At 42.1% G+C, this 19,986-nt stretch overlaps 1 protein-coding gene across 6 annotated transcripts in view; it reads right to left on the bottom strand.

The window, feature by feature from the left end:
- Nucleotides 1-19,986, bottom strand: part of CLIC4 (chloride intracellular channel 4) — an 88,800-nt gene that overhangs the window by 42,220 nt on the left and 26,594 nt on the right. The window contains exon 1 of one of the 6 annotated variants that reach the window (XM_075853216.1): nt 18,585-18,734. The exons of 4 other annotated variants lie outside the window; for them this stretch is intronic. In XM_075853216.1, the coding sequence (XP_075709331.1) occupies nt 18,585-18,605 (21 nt within the window). In that variant the 5' untranslated portion in view covers nt 18,606-18,734. Of the gene's footprint in view, nt 1-760; nt 850-18,584; nt 18,735-19,986 lie in introns of those variants that run through there. One more of the 6 variants, XM_075853219.1, reaches the window with a different exon arrangement.

Below are 19,986 nucleotides of genomic sequence, written 5' to 3' on the forward strand. Positions count from 1 at the left end.
CTCGTCCTGTGTCGGCAACCAGTTAACGACACATACAGACATGGAATACGGCAGCCACAGTCCCATAGGGACGACGAACGGCTCCCGTCCCATCCACTTCTGTGTACGCCGTCTGTGTGGGAACTGCGCATGCGCCGCTCCCACACAGTCCAATTTGAAATTGGCGCCGTCCGGCGCCATTTTCCTGTGGACCGGAAGTCGCGGCCGGACAGTAAGATTTCAATGTATGTTCGTGTTTGTGTACGTTTACTACTGTATGTAAACCTACTACACTGTGTGTTAGCTCAAAAAATGGCGACACACAGTGTAGGAGGTTAGACCGTTCAAACCCCTCGTTTATCCCGGCACTAGCCAGGATAAAGGAGGGGGGGGGGGGGGGGATGCTGAGAGCTCACTAGAGCGAGGGCTTTTTACCCAATTTTGCAATGCTGCAATTTTGGGAATAGCTCCATCTAGTGACCAGCAATGGGAAATATTATAAATTAGAATCTAATTTATAATATTTCCTGACTCGTGAAAAAAATAAAAAAAATTTGAGCAATGTTTAATCACCTACACACTTAAATGTTTAATTAAAAAAAAAACATGTTTTTCTGGCAACACATTCCCTTTAAGCATTATTAGATATACACAGTATATTATTATTACCACAGAATTATACTCTAATAGGAATCATCTCACAGCACACACAAGGATCTGTTTCGCAGCTGGCTTTGAGACAGTGTACTATTTAATAAAAGTACCAAAATTAAACAGAAACCTGATGCGTCTGAAAGAGGCTTCTCCGTAATTTTACTGCGGACACTTTCCAGATGTGGCTGATGTTCCAGGCTGCAAACTGTACTTACATTGTACCTATGTGAAAGGCCAAAACAATAATGGAGAAAAAACAGTCCATACATTGTAAACAGGGCATGCAGTTAATTTACCTAGCTGCAATTTGAACGGTTGTCCTTTTAGGCTTCGTTCACATCTGCGTCAGGGTTCCGTTAGACCTTTCCATCAGGGGAATCCATAGCTTTCAGTTTGCATTACCACTGATTTCAATGGCAATGCTTCCATTGCTAATGGTTTCCATTTGTCTGTTCCGTAAGGGTTTTGTTTTTTAGGGCAGAAACAAAAGTGCAGTCGACCTAGTTATTGATTTTGCCAAAAACAAAAACAGAAACCTTACAGAACGGAGACAAACCAACCATTTGCAACGGAAGCATTACCATTGAAATCCATGGTAATGCAAGCGGAAAGCTATGGTTTCCGCCCATGGGTACCCCTGGCGGAAAGGTCTAATGGAGCCCATGAACGGAAGCCTGAAGCAGATGTGAACGAAGTCTTAGGCATGAACATTTTATTACTTTTTTTAATATATAGGGGATGGACAAGCTATGGTACTCTTTAGGAGCCAATCTGCCATTTTTAGTGGCACAGCAATAAGGTTTTAGAAGTTGAGGAAAAAAGCTGGTTATTTTTGTCTAAAGCACAGGATTTAGATGTGCTGAATAAAAAGGTTACATTGTTTGATGGGGGCAGAACTACACACAAGATTTTAAGTCTCCTAAATAGTACTTCGTATTTTGTCAATTGCTCCTTTAAATTTTTTTGCGCTTTAGTCAGGTACAGTCAGTCAATGTAAGGGTATTTTCACACGGCTTATTTTCGGCTGTTTTTCAGGCCGTAAACAGCCAAAAAAACAAAAACACGGAAGCACAACGCCTCCAAACATCAGCCCATTGATTTCAATGGGAAAAACGTCCTGTTCAGACAGGCCGTTTTTTTTTTTTCACGTGGCCGTTTTTAAGAACGTCTGCGAAGAAGTGCATGTCACTTCGAGATGTTTTTGGAGCAGTTTTTCAACGGACTATAGAAAAACAGCCGTAAAAAACACTGCGAAAAAAGTCGGAAAATCAGGAGCGGTTTTCCCTTGAAAACAGCTCCGTGTTTTTTGTCAAGCGTGTACACATAGCCTTAGGGTTGGCGTTTGAGGCTGAAAATCAGAGGTAATATAAAAGAGTGATAGGAAAGATAATTCTGGTCTAATGGGTCACTTATAACACCACCTGCATCAGACAATAGCTGCACTTACAATATTAGAACAGCATTATTGGAAATAATATTTTAGCAGATGAAAATATCTTAGAGGTTATCCCACTAAAAGCTTAGCCATTCTGGCCCAATAACTCGCCCGTCTACTTCTACATTGAGAGCATTGTCTGTAGGCGGGCAGCAGCGCACCACACACGATTGCTCTGAAGCTTGAACTCCCAGGAATGCATTGCATCCGACTCGCTGTAGCACTGTCCCCGCTTTTCAGTGTGCGGCTCATTGAGCGTCAGGAAGCAACTGCAAAGGGGTGTCCCTCTTCTGCAGCTTTTTTAAAGCATGTTCATTTGAAAATGCTTTATTTTGTATTGGGATTTGATTTTTTTTTTTCTTTTAAATACTTTTGGTGGGATAACGCCTTTCATATAAAATGTTCCTTCCCTACCAAAGCCTTTAGCAACATGCCCACCATGTTCTGTGGGTGTCAAGTTATATCAATGTACATTAGCATGAAGCTTGTACTCGAGACTGGGCCTTCCTAGAAGTCATTACTGACAGGACAAAAGAAAGACCATCCGTTCCATATTTTCTGTAAGCTGCTAACCTTTTGTGGAGATCAAATATGCTGTAGTATACTGGCATAAGCTTGCATCAGAACACATTATATAGGAGTGTAAAGGGCTACCCTTCTGAGTTTTGGGTGCCCATGCACACAATTATTCTGCCTGCAAGTCACAGCCTCTTGGCCAGCCCTGGAGGAATGTGACCTGTGCGGTCTCACAGATGGCCTGGATCTTATTTGTATAGCAGTATTATTGAGACGTTGTACAGTACTGTTACAATGACCGCTCTATAAATACAAAGTACTTTTGTATGTTGGGATTTGAGAACTCGTGATTTTTACATTGCATGGCACCACCACGTCAGTACTACTACAATACAATACTGCACATTATTTTTGCAGCGTGTAATGGTAGCAGCACTGTATAACATTTAGGCAACGCTTTAATTGGCAAACGTACTGTATGGCGTTTGTAATTAAATACTGTTTGGTATAGTTATTTGTGCACTGACTGTACGCTATATGGAGGGCATCAACAGAAAGAACCAGATAATGCACCATCTAATTTAAGAACAGCCCTGGTGAGCTTGACCCACTGCCATCCAATAGAAGCTCCAGATGATGGTTGCGATAGCAAGTGGGTGTTGTGATCACTTGACAACACTAGCAGATTTTATTAAAATAAAATAGAAGACTTCTGTTCCTGCTCCTTGAAATTTGTTTTAGGGTACAGTGCATCAGTTTGAACACAGGTTTATCTACCACAAGGATTGCCATGGATTGTAAATGTTGCAGGAGATGCGGCGACTAGAATGCGACAGTGTCACTTTAACACTGCATAAACTATGACCTAACCATATAAGCTTACAATCTATAATGAATCTTATAAATGCCTCATGTCAACAAATGCATATGGTTATTATGTGAAGGACATGGTAAGAAGCAAGATATTTTATTTTATTGAAACATTTGTTTAACATGTAATTTAGTATATGCATGGTGTTGTGCAGAGCAAGAAAATCCAAAATTATATAGCGAAGCATTCTATGTGGAGTTGACAGACCATGAAATAAACAAGGACATCACTGGCTTTGCCGTATATTAGTCACCATAATAATGTTCTGACAAATAACCAATAGAATGAGGGCAACTTCCATACAGCATCTGGCAAGCAATGAATGTTTCAGGACCCTAGTCATTTCAAAGCGGTGTGTGAAAAGACTTTAGTAAATTATTTAACTGTCCTCTGCATCCTGTTAATGTAAAGCGTGCTGAATTGCCTACCTATTCCATCTACAGTGGGAGTGGGACTGAAGAGGAGCATGTGACCGAGGACACGCAATATAAAACAGGTATTTCACTCAAATACTTCAAGAGACTCTGTCACCACATTATAAGTGCCCTTTCTCCTATATAAGGATCGGTGCTGTAATGTAGGTGACAGTAATGCTTTTTATTTAAAAAAAAACGATCTTTTTTCACAACGTTAGGAGCGATTTTGGTTTATGCTAATGAATGTCTTAATGCCCAAGTGGGCATACTTTTACTTTAGACCAAGTGGGCGTTGTACAGAGGAGTGCATGACGCTGACCAATCGGCATCATGCACTCCTCTTCTCCATTCATTTACACTGCACTAGCGATATAGATATATCACTATGTGCAGCCTCATACACAAGCCCTAACATTACTAGTGTCCTGATAATGAATGCACATGAAATCCAGCCTGGACGTCATGTGTGCTCAGAATCCTGACACTTCTGAATCTTTTTTTGTGAGATTCCGGCAAGTGAAACCAAATCTCGTTTAGCTTCGTGATCTCGCGAGATTTGGTTTCACTTGCCGGAATCTCACAAAAAAAGATTCAGAAGTGTCAGGATTCTGAGCACACATGACGTCCAGGCTGGATTTCATGTGCATTCATTATCAGGACACTAGTAATGTTAGGGCTTGTGTATGAGGCTGCACATAGTGATATATCTATATCGCTAGTGCAGTGTAAATGAATGGAGAGGAGGAGTGCATGATGCCGATTGGTCAGCGTCATGCACTCCTCTGTACAACGCCCACTTGGTCTAAAGTAAAAGTATGCCCACTTGGGCATTTAGACATTCATTAGCATAAACCAAAATCGCTCCTAACGTTGTGAAAAAAGATCGTTTTTTTAAAATAAAAAGCATTACTGTCACCTACATTACAGCGCCCATCTCCTTATATAGGAGATAGGGCACTTATAATGTGGTGACAGAGTCTTTCACTTAAAGAGTCTTTGTCACCAGATTTTGCAACCCCCATCTCCTATTGCAGCAGATCGGCGCTGCAATGGAGATGAGTAACAGGTTTTTTTTTGACGAGCATTTTTGGCCAAGTTATGGCCATTTTTATATTTATGTAAATAAAGCTTTCTAAAGTCCAAGTGGGCGTGTTTACAGTAAAAGTACAACTGGGCGTGTATGTGTGTTACATCTGGGCGTGTTTACTTCTTTTACTAGCTGGGCGTTCTGACGAGAAGTATCATCCACTTCTCTTCAGAACGCCCAGCTTCTGGCAGTGCAGACACACAGCGTGTTCTCGAGAGATCACGCTGTGTCGTCACTCACTTCCTGCCCCAGGTCCTGCATCGTGTCGGCCACATCGGCACCAGAGGCTACAGTTGATTCTGCAACAGCATCAGCGTTTGCAGGTAAGTAGCTACATCGACTTACCTGCAAACGCCGATGCTGCTGCAGAATCAACTGTAGCCTCTGGTGCCCATGTGTCCTCGCTCGTCCGACACGATGCAGGACCTGGGGCAGGAAGTGAGTGACGTCACAGCGTGATCTCTCGAGAACACGCTGTGTGTCTGCACTGCCAGAAGCTGGGCGTTGTGAAGAGAAGTGGATGATGCTGATTCGTCAGCATCATACACTCCCATTCACAACGCCCAGCTAGTAAAAGAATGAAAAACGCCCCGATGTACGCACATAAAACACGCCCAGTTGGACTTTAGCAAGCCTCATTTGCATAAATACAAAAATGGTCATAACTTGGCCAAAAATGCTCGTTTTTTAAAAATAAAAAGGTTACTGTAATCTACATTGCAGCGCCGATCTGCTGCAATAGGAGATAGGGGTTGCAAAATCTGGTGACAGAGCCTCTTTAACCCCTTTCCACCGCAGCCATTTTTTCAGATTTTTGTGTTTCCTCTACACCTTCCAAAACCATAACTTTTTATTTTTCTGTCAATAAAGCAGTTTGGGGCTTGATTTTTGCGTGGTGTTGTAGTTTCTCATGGCACCATATAATGTTAGTAGGAAACTGGAGATTAAAAAAAAAATAATAAAAGTGGGTTGGAATGGGAAAAAGAAAAAAAAGAGAAAAAAAAAAAAGCAAAGCAGTTTATCTGTGTTTTTTTTGGGGGGGGGGGGGGGGGGGGGGGGGGTTATAGAATTCACCATGTGGTAAAAATTATATTCAGCAGGTCAAATGGATTATGGAGACACCAAATTAATAGGTTTTTTTTATTTTGTGTTTTACTACTTTTACGAGGGAAAACGAATTGTTAAAAAAGAAAAAAAAAAAATTGGTTTGTGATGCCATATTCCGAGAGCCAGAACTTATTTTGCTGACAGCTTGGTGGTGTTAAGAGTTTTTTTGGGGGGCAAGGTGTAATTTTTATTGGTATCATTTTGGGGTACAACTCATTTATTCCATTTTATTGGGGCGCGAAGTTGACCCAAAAAACAGCTATTTGGGTGTTCATTAAAAAAAAAAATTTAAATGCCATTCAAGCAGGTTAAAAAAAAAAAAGTTATATTGCAATAGTTCGGATGTTTATGGTCTCAGCGATACCAGTTATGTTGGGGCTTAAGAGGTGTAAAATGGCAGACCTGAGCGCCTTAGTTACGACCTGTTGCATCCTCCAGCCTGTTCCATAATTCCCCCTTAATGGCTGCTACATACTTTAAAAACCGAGATATAGATACATAGCAGAGTGCGGTCGCCATTTTTGAAATCCTAACACTAATGCCATCTAAACACTATAAATAAATATGCATTGCTGCTGAAACTACTTACAATAGTTCAGTGCTTAGCGCACATTTTGATCAAATTGAGGACACACTCACAGACTGCTCCACCCACACTTTTGCATGTTGCCGTCCAATAAGCTGGACGGGTGGATGTTCCCAAGCCTACATTCACACGAGCGTGACAGATTTACGCACGTAAATCTAGTCTGTGCGCCTTGCGTTATTGCATCTGTGCTTTGCGAGTGGCATGTGTTTCACACACAAAGCACTTTTTTTTTATGGAATTGATGCGCAAGTCACACACAGCACACCGACTTCAATGGGAGCGTAAATGAGTGAAAACGCACCAATATAGGACATGTAGTGAGGTTTACACAGCGATCTCCTGCTGCGTGTAAACTCCTGCATGTGTGAACAGCCCCATTGAAATCAATGGGTTCGTGTGCCGTGCGTAATTTCCATGCACAGCACACGGATGAGTTTTACGCTCGTCTGAATGAGCTTTAAGGGTATATTCACATGCTTAGCAAAAACTTCTAAAAATACATCGCAGTTTTCAAGGGAAACCAGCTCCTGATTTTCAGCCGTTTAAGCAAACTCTCGTTTTTCGCAGCGTTTTTTATGGCCGTTTTTGGAGTTGCTTTTCTATAGTCAATGAAAAACAGCTCAAGTAGTAAGGCCTCATGCACACGAATGTATTTTTTTCCTCCTGTAAATACAGGTCATTGGTCACACGTATGCGACCCGTATTCCACCAGTATTTACGGACCCGTGCCCGTAAATACGTGTCTGGTGTCACCAGTATTTCGGGACCCATTTTCTCTGCACTGATCGGCAGCCCCTTCTCTATCAGTTCTGCAGCGATTGAAGGTAAAATAAGTAAAGTAAAAGAAGTTCATACGTACCCCAGCCGTTGTCTTGGTGACTCGTCCCTCTTTTGAAATCCACTCGCTGGATGACGCGGCAGTCAATATGCCCAATGCAGCCTGTGATTGGCTGCAGCGGTCACATGGGATGAAACGTCATCCCGGGAGGCCGGACTGGAGGAAGAGAAGGAATAAAAGCAAAAAACGGGTGTCTTCCATGCGCTACTGATCGAGGTAGTCATCCATACCATCCAATTTGTGAAAAGTCGGAGATTAGTCCGTGGAAAAAGGATTTATTGAATATTTATTCAATAAATCCTTTTTCCACGGACTAATCTCCGACTTTTCACAAATTGGATGGTATGGATGACTACCTCGATCAGTAGCGCATGGAAGACACCCGTTTTTTGCTTTTATTCCTTCATTTCCTTATTGAGACTTCATAGTCTAAGTTCTCAAATCGGGTCCTATGCTGCAAATCTGATCCTGACACCTGCATTGTGAAGCTGCCCACATCGTGGAGGCTATCGTTTTTTGGAATCTGTTACACTGGATGTTATGCTCCCAGCATAACTGCACCAGGTGAGCCACTTTCAGCCTTTGTTCACACGCTGCTTATCACAGTGTCATGCACTATTGTGCGCTTTGTGTTTTTTCTATCTCCTTCTGGACTGGAGGAAGAAGCAGGTAAGTTAACTTTGAAGACGATTAACTCCAGCAGTAGTCACTGTCCCGGGTGCTGAAAGAGTTACTGCCGATCAGTTAACTCTTTCAGCACCCTGGACAGTGACTATCCCCTGACGTCACCTAGTAATTACGGGTACACACACGTAGCCACCCGTAATTACGGGAGCCACATAGACTATGGGCCTGCCCGTGCCAAAATTACGGCCTGAAAAAGGACATGTTCCATATTTTTCAACGGTACGGGCCTCTTCCCGTAAGCAAACGGGAAGGTACCTGTGGCCAATAGAAGTCTATGGGCCGTAATTACGGGAGTTTTTACGTTCGTGTGCATGAGGCATTACGCAGTTTTTTCACGGGCGGTTTTTTATGTAGAAGTTTTTCTAAACGTCTGTGTAAAAAAAATAAAAAATAAAAAAAACACGCCTCGTCGGAACAGAACGCCATTTTTCCCATTGAAATCAATGGGCAGACGTTTGGAGGCGTTCTGCTTCCGATTTTTCGGCCGTTTACGGCCCGAAAGTAAGCCGTGTGAATATGCCCTAAAGGTGGTGATCCACAACCAATGTCTCAGAAGCCACAAAGGTTTGTGGCTGCAGATACATTTGTAAACATTGGCACCAGGTTCAGAACCATACGACTGATACTTAAAATTATTAAAAGTTTAATTTTTAACAGGGATTTATTTGCAGTTGTGGAGTGGTCAAACTTTTCATAGACCTTGTATTTTACTTTAATATTTAACGGGCTTCAATTTGACAATTGGCTACAAATGGAGCTAGTCATGTGAAGTATGGACTACGCTCCATTACCCCAGCCAGTAAACAGACGAGTGGCAAGGGAACTAAACAGAATTGGAGAGTCTGATCAGCTACCTAAAAATGCTGCTCTATTTAAAATATTGTGCCGTTTGGCTTAGGCCCCATGCACACGACTCTAGATTTAGTCCGTAATTACAGAGCCATTTATTTCTATGGCTAACGGACACCTTCCATATATTTATGGGAAGCTGTTCGCGCCGTAGAAACCTTTTGTAAAAAAAAAAAAAAAAAAAAAAGAAAGAAAAAAATAGGACTTGTCTTTTTTTCTTTTCTTTACGGACCGTGCTCCAATATTTTAGGAGTACGGCCCGCAAATGCAGACAGCTGTTCACAGCCATACGTGCCCTTAATCACCGACAGGGACCAAGTGCGCAGTCGTGTGCATGGGACCTAATAGAGACTAATAAAGTGGACTCATTTGAGGGGAGCACTCTCCTCTTTTTACCAGTGACTGACTGCCGCCATGTACTCAGCTGGATACACAGAGGCAGTCAGTCAGTGGTGATAGGGACAGGAAGAGGTAGGGGGGGGGGGTGAGCTCCCCTTAAGAACACAGTCGACTGATAACGGAGTCTACTGTACACTTTGTTATGCTAAACCGCACAATAATTTTTTATGTTGATTGGACTAATAGCATAGTGGACCTCCCCCGTAATATGCTGCCCTTAAATAGATCCACATTATAAGGGGTATTCCGAAGAGACATTTATAATATATACACATGATAGGTCATAAATGTAAGATAGGTGCGGGTTCCAGAGGTGAGACCCGCATCTATCTCCAGAACGTTCTCCCGCTTTCTTGCGGCTGAATTCAGACCATGAAAAAAGGCTACATTGTCGGGAGTTACGACAGCAGCATATGTCGCAGAGCTATGCCGCTTCAGTAAGTTCCATAGAACTGAATGGCAGTTACGGAAACAGCGTAGCTCAGCGAGCTACGCGGTTTTCGTAACTTCCAGACATATAACCAGGTAGTGTAGAAGGGGGTTTAGGGGGCCCCGCTTTAGAGATATGAGTGGGTCCCAGAGGTGGCACACGCATCGATCTGACATTTATGACAGATCCTGTGGATATGTCAAAAGTCTGATGGGAAGACCCCTTTAAGCCTATTTTGTGTATCCGTGAAACGCCTATACAGTACTTTATGGTGGCAATGTTTTTGGGTTTTTTTTCCCCCTCCATCAAAAGTTGAAACCTCATTTTATTATGCTAGCAAAATAAAGTCCTATGATCTTCAGGCTTTGCAAGTTCACAAAAATTAATTTGACACGGCTCCCTCTTCCCAGATGCCTGAAACACAGCTGGCAAATTCCAGCTGGTGACTTTAACGTTAAGTGTTTGCATGGCCAATCCGGTGATGTATTCCAGACTTGCTTTTTGTAAAGTCCATAACAAGGACTTATTTGGAGGGGCTGAAAGAACAAATAAACAGACAGCTCTGCAGACAAAACATCTGGCATTCAAATACAAAGACGGCCGCCGGTATAATGGAAAATTAAGCAATAGATGGGCCCATCATAGAATATCTGCCACAACATTATCATTCAGTTTCCCATCTACTAGGTAGTCTAAAGTTGATGCAATCTCTTTGTAAGCATGTATCTATGGAACATGTAAAGTTGGCACCTGTTCCTGGAAGAATAATTAAAAGCCAAAAGCCGTGCGGAAAGATCATTGTATAGTGACACATGTTGAGGACTGTCCTGAGACTGGGAAAATAATGAGCCATGGGAGTAAGTAGTGTGATACACACATCATGCTTGTCAAATAAGATTACATATCATTTCCCATGTGAATACAGTGGAATAGCGATCGCAGTAAAAGATGACTGCACTGCCCAGCATAAAGAAAAAGTGGGTACCAGTTAAGGCTAAGATTATGACCTAAATCAAAACCACGATTAATTGAACATGTAACCTACATTACGATTAATAAAGGATTTTGAGACCACACCCTTTTGCATGCCACACCCCCTATTTACATGCCGTTAAATATAAACCCTCTGAGCCTGCTGTATATAACATACCCAAACACTGCTCCTCTCAGTATAATGCCCCATAAATGCCCCCACAAAGTATAATGTTCCTACATACTCCTAACCCTGTTTCAATGATGTGGAGGAGATTCCTCTGCTCCTCCGGTATGAGTGGCTCGGCACATATTTTCAGATTCCGCTGGACTTCTGGCATATATTGGTGTTTCAAACACTATTCCTCCACCGTGTCCTCAACGCCCGCCCCATTTACTTATTTTTTAGCCTCAATGCCGACGCATCACGGCAAGTGCAGCAAAACAAGAAGTAAATGGTGTGGGCATTGAGGAGACCCTGGACAAATAGGATGCCTGAAACGCCGGTATATGGCAGAAATTCAGCGGACCATATAAATACGCGCTGAGCCACTTACAGCTCAGCACGGACAGGAACGAGGTAGTGACATCACGCCAATCTGCGCTGAGCCAAGAGCGGCCAATGTTACACAATAGATAATAGAACAGGGAACTGACGACCCCCTGCTCTACCATAGGATTCAACGGTTTCTGCGTCCTCAGGATGCAGATACAGTTGAAACAGGGAAAACTGAATAAACCGAAAATGTGCAAGATGGCCTCTTATCCGCACTGAATTTTTTTTTTTTTCAAGATTAATTGCCCAGCCCAAGTACCAGTATTGCATGTAATCGTTGCTACCCACCTGCCAGGTATAACAACATCTATGCCTTCATCATATAAAACCTTGCATCTAGCTGATAGCACTACGTAGCTGGTGTTCCAGACGTACGATAAAGCGGATTTATTCAATAATCTAAATTTTTGCCATTAGCGGTCGGATTATCAATGCTTGAAAAAAACAAAATATCCAAAGACTAGCTAAATATGCAGCAGGAAAGCGCATAAATGAGACCGGTCAGAAAACCGTTTGTGTCACTGCAGTAGCTTGTAACACTGGTGACATGAGTAAATTAATTTTGTCATTGGATATATTCTGGGCAGATTTGCAACCACTTTGGTTTTCATCTGGAAGCCTGCATGAATACTATAGATGTCCGGCTCCAAAAATTTATTCAACCCAGGTTTATAATTATAAATTAATTTAGAGATGTCAGAATCCTGGGAATGCTCCCTATGGGATCACCTGTGCTGAGCAGAGCATAGATCTCTAGTGGTTAATTCGAAGCGGTGTCCACTAGATAAGCATGTTTAACCCCTTCCCGCCACAGCCCTTTTTCAGATTTTCATTTTAGTTTTATCCTCCCCACCTTCCAAAACCCATAACTTTATTTTTCCGTCGATCTAGTCCTATGAGGGCTTGATTTTTGCAGGACGAGTTGTAGTTTTTCGTAGCACCATTTATTGTGCCATATAATGTACTAAGAAAAAAACAGTAAAAAACAAACAAAACGATTCGTTCATTGTTTTTTGCACATAGTTTTTACAGAATTCACTGTGCAATTAAAACATCTTCACTTTATTCTGTGGGTCAATAAGATTACGTTGATACCAAATATAGTTTTTTCTATATTTTAATACTTTTACAAGTGTAAAAAGTAAAATTTATTTAGTGTTGCCAAATTCCGAGAGCCATAACTTTATTTTTCCATCGATTATGTGGTAGGGCGGCTTATTTTTTGTGGGATAAGCTGTAGTTTTTAAGGATACCATTTCGGGGTACATGCGATGTTTTGATCGCTTATTTCATTTTTTGTGTGAGATAAAGTGACCAAAAAAATATATTCAGGCGTTTACATTTATTTTTTACGACGTTCACCGTACGGGTTAAATAATGATACATTGTAATAGTTCAGACTTTTACGGATGCGGCGATACCAATTAGATTTATTTATGTTTTTACTATGCTCTAGGGGAAAAAAAAAATAAATGGGAAACTGGTTATTTGAACGTTTACATTATTTTATAGATTTTTTTCTAACATAAACAACTTTATTTTACTCATTTTGACATTTTTTTTTTATTAGTCCCCCTAGGGGACTTCAACCAGCGATCGTTAGATCACTTGCACAATATACTGCAATACTAATGTATAGTATATCGTGATTCTGACAGGCTTCTATTGAGCCCTGCCGGAGGCAAGGCTTAATAGGTGTACAAAGATGGCGGACATGGGGGCCTTCATTAGGCCCCCAGGCAGCCATAGCAACCATCACCCCCCCCCCCCCCGCGATTGCATTGCGGGGGGCGCGATGAGCTGTTAGGGGGGGGGAGTCGCCCCCCTCTAACGATTTAAATGCTGCGGTCGCTATTGACCACAGTATTTAACGAGTTAAACGAGTGGGATCGTTACTCTGAAGTGTCGGCTGTAACACAGCAGACACCGGCATCGTATGGAGCGGGTTCACTCGGAGCCCGTTCCATACTTCCGCTACCAGACTTTGGCGTATGGATACGTCAAATGTCGGGAAGGGGTTAATGGTTTATTGCTTAACATTTTAGGTAGTTGTACATAGTTCAAGGGACATCTCTATATAATGCACATGGCAGAGCCACGTGTAGGAGAGACTGTATGGTGGCACACTTCTCTTCAATCCAGCCCAGTTTGATTCACAGCCCAGCGTGATCTCGCAATATCACGCTCTGACATCACTTCCTCCCACAGGTCCTTCACCGGAGCGATGGCAGACTGGACAGTTTCCAGCCGTGCCAGGACGTTTATCTGAATCTGTAGTGGCTGGAGGCAATGTCTGTTCAGTCTTACGTTGCTCCGGTGAATGCCCTGCAGTAGGAAGTTACGTTACAGCGTGATCTCGCGAGATCAAGCTGGGCTGGAATGAAGAGAATTGTATCACTCTGATTGGTCAGCGTCATACACTCTCCTATACAACTCCCACTTGGTGAATAGAGAAAAAAAAAAAAAAACAACGCCCAGTTGGGCATTTAAAAATAAATTGCATAAATCAAAAAATGGTCATAACTTGGTCAATAATAAAAGTTTCAAAAAAAAAAAAAAATAATAAAAAAAAAAAAAAAAAGTTATCTACATCAAAGCGCCTATTAGATTAGGTAGGAGATAGGGAAGTTATTAACTGGTGACAGAGCCGCTTTAATAAGACATCCGATGCAATGGTTTTTTTTCTGCCAATCAAAAGAGACCAGACAGAAAAAATGCCTTTGTCAAATCAGTGAAATGTGCATGAGACCTAATGCTGTTCATACATTTTAGATAGCGGTCGGACAAATAATTGGTTTAAACTGTATTTTTATTGGAAAAAGTTTTCAAAATACACACAAGACATAGACACGTATGGGCAGGCCATACAATCCATTTGACATATTAGAAAATACAATCAGACAAGACAAGGAGAAAGACCAGAGGGAGGGGAGAAAAAAAAAAAAAAGATCAAAAGAAATATTGGTAGCCAATACTTGTCCCACTGATCCCAAAAAACTCTAAATCTGTTCAGCGTATTATCAAGTGAAGCCGTCATATGTTCCATAGTGCGAATTTCCCTAATCCTAGTCAGTAAGACAATGTGAGAGGGAGGGGCAGTCTGTCTCCATTTCCAAGCAGAGTTTTAGCAGCGGTAAGAAAGTGACGGAAAAGTCGAGCTGAGGGCTTCTCCAATATCCTTCATTCAAGAGATCATGAAGAGGAGCTAGAGGAATATCCTGCTGCAACACCAAATTCCTAACCTCCAGCCAAAGCGGTTGTATCAGGGAGCAGCTCTAAAATATATGGAACAGATCTCCCCTCATCACCAACAAAATACCCAGATTGAAGCTATGCAAGAGGACAGGGGTAGGATACCAAAACATAAGGATTTTATATTGATTTTCTTTGTATGTAGTACAAAGGGAAGTTTTAGCTGCTTGTGACCAGATGATCTGTCAGAATGAGAAAGGGATGGATTTATTAAACAGGGTCATATATCTATGCATAGGTGGAGGGGAGTTATCCGGGGACAGCCGTATTGTGTAAATAGCGGATATAAGCCCTTTAGTAGTGGTAGTATGGCGACAAAGCTTGTAGCAGTGACCCGAGTGGATCTGAAGGTCCGCTGCATGTAATGTCTAATTTGAAGATAGTGGAATTTTTTTTTAGAAGTGATGATGTTGTGAAGCCTTTGGAAATATGAAAACGGGTGAAGATCTAGCGTATGAGGATCAACCATATCAGCCAGGTGGAACACCTCGGCACCCGTCCACAAATCGGATCACTCGGGAAGTAGTACCCCCTGGAATAGTAGGGGTATATAGAACAGAGGTTAAAGGCGGGCAATCCGACTTCAAGTGAAAGTCTTTTGCAGGTATCCCATACCTCCCGCTGAAAGCGCCTGGGACCCAACAGACGAAGAAGGCAATGCCAGCGGGTCACCCCGTAACGAAGAATTAGGATGAACAGGAGCCATCCACAATTTCTCTATTTCAGTCCACTTGTTGTATGCCCGAAGTGACACACAACAGGGAATGCGGCGAAGATGGGAAGCCAAATACTACTTCACAACGTCCGGGACAGACAAACCCCCCCCCCCCCCCGGCAGATCGACTAGACAATAAAACAGATTTCGGGATTCTATGTCTGCCGGAGTGCCATATGAACCAGAGGATGGAAGACTGCATTGTCCTCAGTTCCCCCATGGGTACTGCCACTAGTAGGATCTCAAAGAAATACAATAATTTAGGGAGCAGTGTCATTTTGACTGCTGCAATGCGTCCAAAAAAGGACATGGGGAGAGCAAAAGAGGAGGGAAATTAGCCTTGTAAACTGATACGTAAGAGGTGGTGAGTTGGACTCACCAATAAGTCAGGGAGATCTTTCCAATTGTAAGTGTAGTTTTGTTTGAGGAGCAATAGAGTGTGGAGTGGGACATTAACCCCTTAACGCTCCATGACCTATTAGGTCATGCTAACTGTAGCGTTCGCGCTCAGTGACCTAATAGTAGGTCATGGAGTAAACACGGCGCCGTTCGCGCGGGGCGCGTTCATGAGCTGTGATAGCTGCTGTTTCCGACAGCAGACTATCACTGCTCAATGTGCCGGGACCGATCGCGGAGCTCCCCCGCCGATTAACCCCTCAGAAGCCGCGTTCAATAGCGATCGCGGCTTCTTAGGGGTTAATCCGCCATCGCCGGCCTGCTACACGATAGCGGCCGGCGATGGTGACTATGGTAACCGGACACCAAACAATGGCGTCCGGCTATGCCATAGACGGAAGCCTAGTGGGTCCTGACAACGTCAGGACCCACTATGCTTGCTGTCAGTGAGTAGCTGACAGCTCTAATACACTGCACTACGCATGTAGTGCAGTGTATTAGAATAGCGATCAGGGCCTCCTGCCCTCAAGTCCCCTAGTGGGACAAAGTAATAAAGTGAAAAAAAAGTTAAAAAAAGATGTGTAAAAATAAGAAAATAAAAGATTTAAAAGTAGTAAAAGTAAAAATCCCCCCTTTTCCCTTATCAGTCATTTATTATTAATAAAAATATATAAACAAACAAATAAACTATACATAATTGGTATCGCCGCGTCCGTAACGGCCTGAACTACAAAATTATTTTGTTATTTATCCCGCACGGTGAACGCCGTAAAAAAAAAATATTAATAAACCGTACCACAATCACAATTGTTTGGTCACTTCACCTCCCAAAAAATGGAATAAAAAGAGATCAAAAAGTCGCATGTACCGAAAAATGGTAATGATTGAAACTAGAGTTCGTTACGCAAAAAAATAAGTCCTCGCACGGCTTTATTGATTGAAAAATAAAAACGTTCTGGCTCTTAGAATAAGGCAACACAAAAAGTGAATGATTGTTTACAAAACGTATTTTATTGTGTAAATGCCATAAGACATAAAAAAAAACTATAAACATCTGGTATCGCCGTAATCGTATCGCCCCGCAGAATAAAGTGAATGTGTCATTTATAGCGCACGGTGCACGCTGTAAAAAAAATAGATTAAAAAAACAATAGTAGAATTGCTGTTGATTAGTCACCGCGCCACCTAAAAATAGAATAAAAACTGATCAAAAAGCCGCATGCACCCCAAGAAAACTACAATGGATTCCTCAAGGGGTCTAGTTTCCAAATTGGGGTCACTTTGGGGGGTTTCCAATGTTTTGGCACCACAAGACCTCTTCAAACCGGACATGGTGCCTAATAAAAAAAGAGGGCTCAAAATCCGCTAGGTGCTCCTTTGCTTCGGAGGCCGGCGCTTCAGTCCATTACCGCCCGAGGGCCACATGTGGGATATTTCTCTAAACTGCAGAATCTGGGCAATACGTATTAAGTTGCGTTTCTCTGATAAATCCTTTTGTGTTATAAAAAATATGGTATAAAAAGAGTAAATTTCACCTCTACTTTGCTCTAAATTTCTGTGAAACACCTAAAGGGTTCATAAACTTTCTAAATGCTGTTGTGAATACTTTGAGGGGTCTAGTTTCTAAAATGGGGTGTTTGATAGGGGTTTCTAATATATGGGCCCCTCAAAGCAACTTCAGAAATGAACTGGAACCTAAAAAAATAAATAAATGAGGCAATACTTCGCTTCTTACATTATACTGATAATGAGCCGTGCCCACCCCGAGATGACCCCAGTTTTGACCGTTTGTATAAACGGAGACCCCTATTAGACCGTTTCAGTGCCCGGTTTTCCCCAGCATACACCCCGAGAAGTGTATTTCTATTGATGAGTCCCATGTACATTTTAAAGGGAGGGTTCAATTCCGCGAGTACCTGCCGGGTAAGAGGGCAAGGTATGGCGTGAAGATGTATAAGCTGCGAGAGTGCATCAGGGTATACCTACAGATTTAGGATATATGAAGGAAAGGCCACCCCCAAACCAGACTGCATCCTGGACTACAATAGGTACATGGGAGGGATGGACTTGTCAGATCAAATCCTGAAGCCCTACAGCGCCATGCGGTGTGGTATAAGAAGCTGGCCGGGCACATCATACAGATGGCTTTGTACAATTCGTACGTGCTACGTCGATGTGCAGGCCAGAGGGGAACTTTCCTGGAATTTCAAGATCTAATCTTTAGGGACCAGGAAGGGGGGGCACCCAGTACTTCTGGAAGCGAGGCCACACGCATCGTACCAGGGCAACACTTTCCAGGAGAAGTTCCCCAAACCGGTGGAAAGGGAAAGAGTCAAAAGAGGTGCAGAGTCTGCTATAAGAGGGGGATAAGGAAGAATATAATATACCAATGTGACACGCGTCCCGAAAAACCAGGGCTCTGTATAAAAGATTGTTTTAAAATGTATCATACATCCCTTGATTTTTAATTTACCCTGATGCACTCCGCACAGCTTACCCCCCTCATCTTTCCCTTCTGAGCCCTGCCGTATGCCCAGGCAGCTGATAACAGCCACATGTAGGGTATTGCCGTACCCAGGAGAACCCACATTACAATTTAAGGGGTGTATATCTCCGGTGGCGCATGCTGGGCACACTATATCGGACACTGAAATGGCATATATATATATATATATATATATAAAATTGCAAATCTCACACTGCACCATCTGCTGCGCATTATCTTTTACACAGTACCTGTGGGGTCAAAATGCTCACTACACCTCTAGATGAATGTCTTAAGGGGTGTAGTTTTTAAAATGGGGTCACTTCTCGGGGGTTTCAACTGTACTGGTACCTCAGGGGCTTCTGCATACATGACTTAGCACCAGAAAAGCTCCAGTAGGCCAAATGGTGGTCCTTTTCTTCTGAGCCCTCCCATGGGCCCAAACGGCAGTTTATCACCACAAATGGGGTATTGCCGCACTAAGGACAAATTGGGCAACAAAATGGGGTATGTTGTTCCCTGTGAAAATAAGAAATTTTGATCAAAAATGACATCTTATTGGAAAAAATATCATTTTTTTCATTTCAGAGCCCAATTCAAATAGGTGCTGTGAAAAAACTGTGCGGTCAAAATGATAACAAAAACCATAAATGAATTCCTTGAGGGGTGTAATTTCCAAAATGGGGTCACTTCTGGTGGGTTTCCATTGTTTTGACACCTCAACACCTCTTCAAACCTGGCATGCTGCCTAAAATATATTCTAATAAAAAAGAGGCCTCAAAATGCACTAGGTGCTTCTTTGCTTCTAGGGCTTGTGTTTTAGTCCACGAGCACACTAGAGCCACATGTGGGACATTTCTAAAAACTGCAGATCTGGAGAATACATATTTAGTAGTATTTCTCTGGTAAAACCTTCTCTGTTACTAAAAAAAAATTTAATAAAATTGAAATTCAGCAGAAAAAATGAAATTTGCAAATTTCATTTCCACTTTGCTTTAATTCCTGTGAAATGCCTGAAGGGTTAAAAAAACTTTCTATATGCTGTTTTGAATACTTTGAGGGGTCTAGTTTTTAAAATGGGGTGTTTTATGGGGGTTTCTAATACATAGGCCCCTCAAATCCACTTCAGAACTGAACTGGCACCTTCAAAAAAAGGCTTTTGAAATTTTCTTAAGAATATGAGAAATTGCTGTTTATGTTCTAAGCCTTGTAACGTCCAAGAAAAATAAAATAATGTTCAAAAAACGATGCCAATCTAAAGTAGACATATGGGAAATGTGAACTGGTAACTATTTTGGGTGGTATAACCGTCTGTTTTTCAAGCAGATGCATTTAAATTCTGAAAAATTCTATTTTTTGTAAATTTTCTCTAAATTTTGCAATTTTTCACAAATAAAGACTGAATATATCGACCAAATTTTACCACGAACATGAAGCCCAAAGTGTCACGAGAAAACAATCTCAGAATCGCTTGGATAGGTTTAAGCATTCCGACGTTATTACCACATAAAGTGAAATATGTCAGATTTGAAAAATGGGCTCTGAGCCTTAAGGCCCAAACTAGGCTGCGTCCTTAAGGGGTTAAGAGGGAGTGCTTCCGTTTTAGAGGTATTAATTGAATAACCTGAAAGCCTCCCATATCTATGGAGAACGTTAGTAAGGGTAGGAAGAGAGGTATGAGGTTTAGTGATCGTCGAGAACGGCATCTGCAAATAATGAGACTGAACGCTTTATCTTGTATTTTGACCCCGGC

The sequence above is a fragment of the Rhinoderma darwinii genome, chromosome 2, assembly GCF_050947455.1.
Source record: "Rhinoderma darwinii isolate aRhiDar2 chromosome 2, aRhiDar2.hap1, whole genome shotgun sequence".
NCBI classification, from domain to species: domain Eukaryota; kingdom Metazoa; phylum Chordata; class Amphibia; order Anura; family Rhinodermatidae; genus Rhinoderma; species Rhinoderma darwinii.